The sequence below is a fragment of the Azolla caroliniana genome, unplaced genomic scaffold (assembly GCF_043228905.1).
Source record: "Azolla caroliniana isolate FFs.n. ecotype wild unplaced genomic scaffold, voAzoCaro1.0.p SCAF_109, whole genome shotgun sequence".
In the NCBI taxonomy this organism is placed as follows: Eukaryota; Viridiplantae; Streptophyta; class Polypodiopsida; order Salviniales; family Salviniaceae; genus Azolla; species Azolla caroliniana.
The window spans coordinates 73082-83659 of record NW_028230544.1 but is presented as its reverse complement, the minus strand read 5'-3'; the positions used below and the strand labels follow the sequence as shown (position 1 = coordinate 83659).

Here is a 10578-nt window from a genome sequence, read left to right as displayed (position 1 = left end):
GGAGTACATCCATACCTACACAAGTTCCATCGTTATATGCTTTGTATTCCCTGTCTCATAGTGGAAATTGTTTTGCTCTATGGTTTTTCCCTGGATTCAAGGTTTTCCACATAAATTTGTGTATGCTCATTTGTGTTTGTGTCTCAAAATAGATCTTTTCTGGTTTATCTCCGAATATAAACATATCAATATGGTATCAGAGCGCTAGGTCTTACATGGAAGGAAGTATGAGTGGATTTCCAAGGATGATAGTCCTAAACTCCCACAACTATGTTGACTGGAAGATTAAGATGGAGGATCTTCTAATAGTTAAAGACTTGTATGAGCTGATAAGTAGGAAGCAGTGGTATCAACGCAGAGTCTAGTGGAAAACCCTAAATAGAAAGGCTATGGCAACCATAAGCCAATGTGTAGACATAAGCATCCTACAACATGTAGCAAGTGATACAAATGCCTACAAGTTGTGGGATAAACTCTCTGCTTTGTATGAAAGGAAAAACGCCCTAAACAAAACTACCTTGATGAGAAAAATAGTGAGACTAAAGTATACAAATGGTGATAGCATTGTGGTGCACATCAATACTTTCATGGGACTAGTAAACCAACTAGCATCAGCGAAGTTCCCATTAGATGATGTTATGCAAGCCCTATTACTACTATGTACTCTACCAGACAATTGGGAGAACCTAGTATTGTCACTTAGTGCCTCTTGTAAAGAAGAGAACTTGCCTTTACAAGTAGTGAAGACATGCATTTTAAACGAAGAGACAAGAAGAAAGGATAAAAGTGCTTTGTCTCAATCAGAAGCGAATGTGGCACAAAACCTTGGTAGAGGAAGAAGCAAACATAGAAGTCCTGAAAATAGAGACAAGTCTTATGCCAAGTCAAAATCTAGAGGAAGACCCACATGTTTCTATTGTGGGAAACCTGGTCATGTCCAAAAGAATTGTCGACACCTTAGGAAGGACAAAGGCATGGTTGATGATGTTGAACCTAGAAAATTTCTGATGATAAAAACACTTCAGCCATTGCAACCAGTGAGGAAGAGATGTTATTCATTTGTGAACAATCTAGTGTGAATCTTGCAAATGTTGAGTGCTATTGGGTAGTTGATTCTAGTGCATCATTTCACCTAACTCCCAAAAGAGAATGTTTCTCATCTTACACAGTTGGTGACTATGGCTATGTAAGGATGGGAAACGACAATGAATGCAATATTGTGGCCATAGGAAATGTGTGCTTGTTAACATCTATTGGCTACAAGTTAATGTTGAAGGATGTACACCACGTTCCGGATGTCGGATAGAATTTGCTATCGGCTGGACGACAAAGGCTATAATGGTAGTTTTCATAATGGGTGAAAGCATGGGAATGGGAACAATTAGTTGTGCCCTTGACATAATTAATTAGCCATGTAAAAAGTTGCATGTAATTTGCATATTTTGGCAATTTTAGGGATTATCAGAATGTGATCTCAAATAAAGACATGCTAAAATGTGCACCATAAATAGTAATATTTCTGTCCCCATAATAAACGATATGTATGTTTAAGATTTTCCCACTAAAAATTAGCTATAAAAAACTACTTAGTTGTGGTCATTTAAGTCACATGTTAGCTATAATAGTGTTTCTATTCACATGCTTTCACCCTAATGGTGCATGGAAGTTCTGTAAGGGGAGTCTGATTGTGGCTCGAGCACAAAAGCAAAACACATTGTATGTAATGCATGCAAAATTGTGCTGAGATGAAGCAAATGTGGTGGTCGACTCAGATGGAGAGTTGTAGCATAAAAGGCTCGGCCACATGAGCTAAAAGAGAATGCATATCCTTGCTGAAAAGGATCTTCTACCGGAAGTGGAAGGAATACATCTTGAAAATTGTGTGGACTGCTTAGTTGGAAAGCAGAACAGAGTTGCCTCTCACTCTAGGCCTCCGATGAGAAGAGAACATGCCCTAGAACTGATCCACACAGATGTGTGCTATGTGGATGCTCCATCACATCCTGGTGGACAGTACTTCGTGAAATTTATTGATGACTTCAGCAGAAAGTTGTGGGCTTTTGTATTGGTGTCTAAAGACTAAGTATGTCGGTCTTCATGCAAGGGCAAAAAAGAATCTGGACAGAAGTTAAAAGTTGTCCGAACAGACAATGGTGATGAGTACAAAGGCCAATTTGAGTTGTATTGTAAGACTCAAGGCATCAAACTTGAGTATACAGTGCCAAAGACACCTGAGCTAAATGGTCTAGCAGAGAGAATGAATCGAACCATAATGGAAAGGGTAAGAAGCATGTTGTCACATGCAAAACTTGCCGAAGTCGTATTGGGCTGAGGCAATGTTGACAAGTGTTTACCTTATAAACAAGTCTCCCTTAGTGCCTCTAAAGGGTGATGTCCCACAGAGGGTGTGGACAGGAAGAAGTGTCTCTTACCAACACTTAAGGGCGTATTGCAAAAGATCAAAGGTCAAAGTTCGACAGCAAGTCCAAGCCTTGCAAATTCTTGGGGTACTCGGAAGATGAGCTCGGCTACAAGTTGTGGGATCTCCTCGATAAAAAGGTGGTAAGAAGTAGGGATATTGTATTCATGGAAAACAAGACAATTGAAGACTGGAAACAACAGAAACCAACGTCATCTTCCCAATCAAGTAATCCACTATGGATCCAATACTAGCTGACTTCACTTCTACATAGCCAGTTGATAGACAACAATCGGGCGATGAAGTCGAAACTGAGCCGGCCGACACACAACAAGAAGCTGATGCACATGAATTTGAGTCGAAAGATGAGCTAGCAGAAGAAACTGAATCTGAGCCGGCTATTGAAGGAAGAAGATACCCATTAAGGCAAAGGAATGCCTCCTCTTGGTATCTAGCGAGTCAATATGTTCTCTTGATTGATGAAGGTGAACCAAAATGCTATGAAGAAGCCATGATAGATATACACAAGGAGAAGTGGTATAGCGCCATGCAAGAGGAAATGGACTCCTTGTATGAGAACCACACCTATGAGCTAACAAAGTTGCATGCGGGAAAGAAGGCACTTAGAAACAAATGGGTCTACAAATTGAAAATTGGAGAAGACGGAAGTACACCTAGGTATAAAGCCCGCATTGTGGTGAAGGGATTTCAGCAAAAAAAGGGTGTCGATTTTGATGAGATATTGCTCTAGTTGTGAAGATGACATCCATACAAACTGTTTTGAGCATAACTACTAGTATGAATCTAGCGATTGAACAGTTGGATATAAAAACAACATTTCTGCATGATGAGTTGGTAGAGGAAATCTATATGCAGTAGCCAGAGGGCTTTGAGGTGAAAGGAAAAGCGAATCTTGTATGTAGATTGAGGAAGAGCTTGTATGAGTTGAATCAAGCTCCTCGACAATGGTATAAAAAGTTTGAATCCTTCATGTTGAATCACGGGTTCCACAAAACACAAGCCGATCATTGTGTATTTGTGAAAAGGTATGATGAAGGTGATTTTCTGATTCTCTTGCTATACGTAGATGATATGTTAATTGTTGGACAAAATGCTAAGAAAATTGCCAGCTTGAAGAAAGGAGCATTGGGAAACCGTGAAATGGATACTTAGATATCTAAAAGGTACTTCGAGTGTATGCCTTAGATATGGCTCCGGGAAACCTATGCTCAAAGGTTTCCCAAATTCGGATATGTCGGGTGATGCAGATTCCAACCGATCCACATCAGAGTATGTGATGAGTTATGCAAGGGGAATTGTGTCATGGCAATCAAGATTGCAAAAGGTTGTGGCTTTGTCGACCACAGAGGCTAAGTACATGGTTGCAGTGGAGGCTGGGAAAGAATTGATTTGGATGAGGGATTTTCTAAGTGAACTAGGAATGAAGCAAGAAAATTTCCTACTTCATTGCGATAATCAGAGTGTCATTCAAGAATGTTGCGAAGCACATTCAGAGAAGGTATAACTGGTTACGAAAGAGAGTGGATGAAAATGAGTTTGTTTAAGCAAAGACCCATACCGATGATAATGCATCAGACATGCTTATTAAAATTTTATCTATGGTCCCCCCATACAGGAGTGAAGGGGGAGTTTATTATGGAAGCTTGTCCCTCATGATGGTATTTTGTACGAGAGAGAGTGGATGAAAATGAGTTTGTTTATGTGAAGATCCATACTGATGATAATGGATCAGACATGCTTACTAAAATTTTATCTATGGAAAAACTCATTGCTTGTCTGCGAAAAACTGGTTTGGTCGACTCCCCCCATACAGGAGTGAAGGGGGAGTTTGTTATGGAAGCCTGTCACTCTTGATGGGGGAGACGGTTGAAAAGCCGAAAATCGACCGAGAGTCGGTTGGCCGAAATCGACCAAGAAGCCAAACAAGAATCAGCTAGACCAAATCAGCCAAAAGGCCGAATGGAAATCGACCGAATGAGTCATATATATATATATATATATGTTAGGTTTTACATTATAGATTTACCTGTGTGCGTAAAAGAAGACCGTGACAAAGCGCGAAGCGAACAGAGAACGAGCGCGAGAGTAGAACTCTGTGTATCGTGATAAAAAGCCGAGTAAGAAGAACAGAGAGCGTGAGTGAGACGAAGATAAGAGAGCACGTGAGAGTTGAAACAACGTGGGTTGTGTGAGAGACAATGTTGTGGGTAAGCGTGAGAGGAAGCAAAGAAAGAGAGTTAAAGCAAAGAAGTCTTGAGAGCTTTGAAAGAGGTAGATACAAACAAGTTAGGGTTTGGTGGACTCGACTGAAACTGTGGTTTCAAACAAGAACCGAGGAGTACATCCATACCTATACAGGGTTTATCATTATATGCTTTGTATTCCGTCTCATAGTGGAAATTGTTTTGCTCCATGGTTTTTCCCTGGATTCAAAGTTTTCCACGTAAATCTGTGTATGCTCATTTGTGTTTGTGTCTCAAAATCAATCTTTTCTAGTTTATCTCTGACTGTAAACATATCAGCTTCATACTACCAAATCATACTCTTCTTTAAATGGGCAAATTGTACTTACCCATACATGCAAGAGCCATCCCCTTCTTTGCCGTCCACACCATCATTTCTACACTACCATCTCACATTTGCTTCAATGAGAGAAACGGCCATTAAGACACCACCAACAAGATTACTCAACTATGCATGCTTTGCCAAACTAATTGCATGAGTTTGAGTATCTTAGCTTCTGTATTGTGTAATGATCTACCATCAATCACCTTCGAGTTTGCTTCCCCAAGCTTTCAACCCTAACATATTCTTATATACAATTGCCTCTCTCCAAATGTGCACTTTGAATTGCAAAGTCGAGAACATTAAGAAAATGTTTCACTTTTATATTACAAGTCATCTTTACCTTTGATGCCAATAAAAAAATTCTTTTAATAAATACCCTCGGTACCATTGAAGGTACTAAAATAAAATGTATTCATTTTCTAAGGCTGTCTCACAAATGTATCACCTTTTCGATTATTAATCATGAAAAAGCTAATTCTTTGGAGCAAGGAAAGAGAGAGAAAATGTGTTTTTTTTGTTAGGAATCAATTCTATTCTTGCTAAGTTTGAGATAAAAAGGATATAACAATAAATGATTCTCTCTTAGCACTTGTTAAGGTGATATTGTTGTTCTTATCTGTGCATGCACTAAGATATCCTATACTGGAACAAATACTCCAATTGTTTTGTTGTACATGTTATTATTTGGAGCTTTAGGAAACAAGAAATCTGAGAGTAAGATGCTTCCCTAAAACCTAGAAGCTACAAGAAATCTAGGAAACCTACATGACCTTCAACGACATTGTAGATTCAAGAATGAACAATACAATATCAACTTGGTTGGTGTTTAGAGTATACCATCTCATGATTTCTTATAGCTTGTGATGACTGCTTTAGTACATCAAATTCTTTATGTTCGCTACATATGGTGAACTTAATAAACTTCCTTAAGGAAATGTCGTTTTCCACAAAGCTAGTGGCTTATCAAAGAACCATCATGGTTTCCCCATAAAGAATTTTGTTTTCTACAAATATTTGGCAAACCTGGCTATTCTTGTCCCCTTGTTTAAAATCTCTTCAGCATGACCACTACATTACCTCAGTCCGTCAGAGCCCAATGTTGAAAATTTCGCAACAAATTTGGTGAAAATCGTAAAAAAAACAAAACTCAATAAGAGCCTCCTCAACCAATTTAATCAGCCAACTTTTCCAACATTAGGAAATAAGCTAATGGTAGCATCATTCTGCATAGCATTGTATCACAACTATCTTGGTGATTTGGTCAAGGTATACCTCGAATGCCGTATCTAACTTGAGACAACATTTAAATGTTAACCTAATTACAAAGTGAGGATTCATATCTTTCTTTCACTTGGCATTCAATATCTTAACACGATAAATGTTAAAACTGTATATGTGCATATTGCGTCCTGAAATCTACTAGTCATGTGCACACAATCAAATTTGTATCTCGTGTAAATTGAGTCACAAGAATACACATATTTGAGTTGTGTCATGCTTGTAATATGCATATTTACTTGTAACTTTTTTAAATGCAAAAAAATGGGTAAACATACATACACATGTATGTGTGTGTCTCATATATATGAGAGAAAGAGAGAGACTTCCTTTGCATCCTCATTTTGCAGTCATAAAGTTGGATTAACATCATTATGAAGCAATGCAAGTATCATGATGCACCTGACAAAGAGTGGAATGCTCAACTCCTAAACGATAATTAATCGATTATATAGAGAAAGGTATACCCTAGCTGTATGAAAATCAACATGCTGATTCATTTGAGAATTGAAAACCAAATCTTGAAGATCTCCAGGAATTAGCTGACCAGAAATTGGACACTCTCGACGTTCTGAAAAATGTGACACAATCGAATAAACATGAAGCACATCAAACTGCCATTCTCTCTTTCTCTCAAACACAAAAAAATGATGGGCACATTACAGAGCATCTACATGTATGTACACTACTACCTTTGAGTTTCAAGATTTTATATGCTAAACCATAAACCGTCATGTTTAGGTATTTCCATTAATGCACATTAAACAAATGCCCAAGTTAGTTTCAAAATCATGAACATACAGATAAGGAATTACCTTAATATTCAATATCAGAACCACTATTGTTGGCTTTGACTCTTTTAGCTCTCTGTTCGTCCTTAACACCATCAGTCCTAGCTACATTCCGTTTAACATCAATAATAAGTTCCTCTTCCCAACTCAGATTTCTTGTCAATCTATCCAAGGCCAAGCTCATTGAATAGATCGTCTCAAGGTCCAAGAACTTCTTTACTCTGAGGTCTGAAGTCTTATTTCCTCTTCTGGTTAATAATTGATTGCTTGGATTGTTAGTTATAGAAGGATTACTTAGTTCATTAGTGTTAGATGCATCTCTCTCAGGAGCCATTGGCAAGTCAAAGTTATCATCGGACCTTCTCTTCTCTTCCAAGAAAGAGGAATTCGGGGTCATAGATTTATGTTGAGAGATCTCTTCTTCTCTCATCTCCTCAAAAATAAATGACTTCTGTCGAGAAAACTTCTCTTCACTATCCTCATCAAATCTAGATTTATGTGGATAAATCACTCCTCCTTCAATGACATTCTCGGATTCAATCATCACTAATGTTTTTGAGGTGGATTTAAGGTGATAATCAGAATGGTTTGTTTTCCCCTCGAGCATTAAATGCCTTTTCCTCCTTCTCACCAATGGTTCAATCCCATTTTCATCTTCCTCGGGTTCAAAAGCACACCAGTTCTTCCATCCTATGATGACAGTGTACTGAGGAAAGTCTATATGGCAGGCATGTATGAATTTCTTCTGCTTTGCTTTTCTGTTCCGTTTGTCAGGACAACATTGTTCCTCTCTCCATCTCCTCTTCACAACTTCTTGATACTCCATCAATCAAAATCACAGGATTTTTTTTACTGATTTCGCTTTGTATTGCTACAACCAAGTAAATTTAAATATTGAAGTAAGACAATGATATAAAACACTAGATGTGTATACATATACATACACACATACGTATAAACCTATATATTAAAAATTCATACATCAGAAAGAGAAGTAAAGAAAACCCTATATTTTCTGAATTATATCATCACCAAATTCATATGAAAACTCATCGTATGATTGCAACAAGACTAGGTATGAAAAATGCAGGTAGGAGATATATTTTCATGATTACAATGCATGCCAAGTTTTTTCTTTCTTTGGCCTTCAAAATAATCTAATCTGATTAGAGTTAAATAAGAACTCAACAGAATCTCAATCTGATTAGAGTCAAGAAACCTTTATACTGATAAATAGTTTTCCAGTTGTTTCTTGCACGAAAGTATTAGGTTAGAAAACAAAAGGAGAAACTATTTTTCGATATGATTAGGGTTTTAGAAAGAAGCAAAACGTCAAAAGTGTATTCATTTCTTTCCTTCTTCTTTTTTCAACATCAATCTTATCTGATTAGGGTTTTAGGAAAAGAAAATCGTGTTCCTTGGACAGAAGCTTTTCTGGTTGAGGTTTAAAAGGCAGAAAAGGCAGAGTTAAAGGGTTTTGCCTTCTTCTTGTAACTTACTTCTGCATTTTGGTGTAAAGGCAAGTCACCATGGCCGCTGCTGCTGTTCCTCCTCCTCCTACTACTGCTTCCAATACATATGTACATACATACATGTACATATGTGCACATCATGAATGCTTCAATTCTGGTGCCTCTCAAATCCATTGCTTAGAAAATCTCACATTACATACATACATACATACATACATACATACATGTATATGCATAGTTCATAGGCCTCATATATGTATATATGTTTCAAAAAAAGCAAGCACCCACTAATGTATGTATAGAACATCACATTTTCAAAAGAGTCATCCAACCCTTCACCATATGCACCTGCAAAAAGAGAGAGAGAGAGGAACTAACGAGCCCAAATGGAGAGCAAGTGCTCATGGGTTCAACTCCTACATTCCACATTGGCATCTAGTGATTTAAGATATATATATATATATTATATATATATAATAGAGAGGTGAGAAAATTGGGTTCCAAACCCAAGACAGAGTCTTTGCTTGCGTTAACAACTTACCACTAGGGTAAGCTAATTACAATAAAATATATATAAAGATTAATGACTAGAATGAGTTTGAGGTGTATCAAATTAGTGTGGATATCTTTCACTTTAGGTAAAACTATCGTCGTTCAATTGGATTTTCCCATATATGGAGAACGGCGGAGTGATGCCTCGTTTCCAAATCATTTTTGAGGTCTTGAGGTATTGGGGGCTATGGTTCTATTGGGATATGTTGAACGCCTTCACTTTCGATTCACAAGTTGGGTGAGAAAATATATTGTAAAGTACTCTCTAAGGTCACAATCGTATTCGACATTTGGATCGGTGTGTAGGGTGAGCTTGCGTTTGTAGTAGCAACATTAGTATTTAGATCCCTAGAGTTCTATATAGAAATTTCATTGCAAGTTAGTCATGGTGGTGTTTTTTCTTTCATAATGAACGACATTATTTACAGAAAATAGAGAAGATTCGTGTTGAATGAGAATGCTTCATCTTCATCGTGAACCTCTTTAAATAGGTTTCTCTTTGAAATGCATGAAAGGACACTACTTGGTGCACATTGATGAGAAAGTGCATTAAGGACACTTGATGCACATGTACGAGCATGGAATGCATGCAAGCTACATGTCCTCTCATGACACTACTAAAAACTAGTGTGTTATTGATGCGAAAATACATGGTTATGATTGTCGTTGTATGTATCTCTTACGTACCATCATTGTATGATGTAGAATAGAAGTCACATAGCAACATGTGGATGTCACACAACGATGATTATATATTGTGTTGAGTCTTTATACATCACGCAATGATGCAAATTTTTAAACGATGAGTATATATTGTGTTGAGTCTTTTTTAAAATGTGTATGGATTGTGTGTTTGTTTGTTTGTATGTACTTATATTGTATTTGTTTGATATGTTAAGAGCCATTGGGTAGGGGTTTGTCTCAGAGTAGTTGGCCAAATTTGTCCTATGAGTATTATCACCCTTTTAAATTTGGGCATTATATATCTTCCCTAGATGCGTTTGAATCATAGTAGATATCTCCATCATCATCACTTCTTGGTGACATAGAAAGCTGGAGTCACTAACTTCATTGTTGTGTGACGATCGTATATTTTGTCCTATGTTTACACATTGGAAGCGTTGCAATGTGACATGCAATAGGTCACATTACTTAGCGACATGTTTTTAATTTTTTTTTAAATACAAGAAAGGGGGATTCTGGATCCCCCTTTTCATTATCCTTCTCCCCCTGGCCATTAAGAACACCTAGAGGGATACATGCAGAAACAAAGTGCTCCTCCTCAATTTTGGCCATTTCTATGCATAGGTACATAGATATTATGGTTAGTTTTAGGGTTAGGGTTAGATTTTGCATATACACAAAAAATAGCAAGCATATGAACAAAGCTTTTCCCCACTTTTTTGCGATATACAAGGATATACATAAACACTCATACATAATTTGGCATAAACATACACACTCAAATGCATTGCCA

At 37.4% G+C, this 10578-nt stretch overlaps 1 protein-coding gene across 1 annotated transcript; it reads right to left on the bottom strand.

The window, feature by feature from the left end:
• Window positions 1–6594: 6594 nt before the first annotated feature.
• Window positions 6595–8672, bottom strand: LOC147849240 (uncharacterized). The gene is made up of 3 exons (XM_087337739.1): window positions 8577–8672; window positions 7102–7948; window positions 6595–6857 (listed from the first exon to the last, which is right to left on the bottom strand). Exon 2 carries the CDS (start codon window positions 7901–7903, stop codon window positions 7103–7105), a length of 801 nt encoding a protein of 266 aa, XP_087193865.1. The 5' UTR covers window positions 7904–7948; window positions 8577–8672; the 3' UTR covers window positions 6595–6857; window position 7102.
• Between the last annotated feature and the right edge of the window lie 1906 nt (window positions 8673–10578).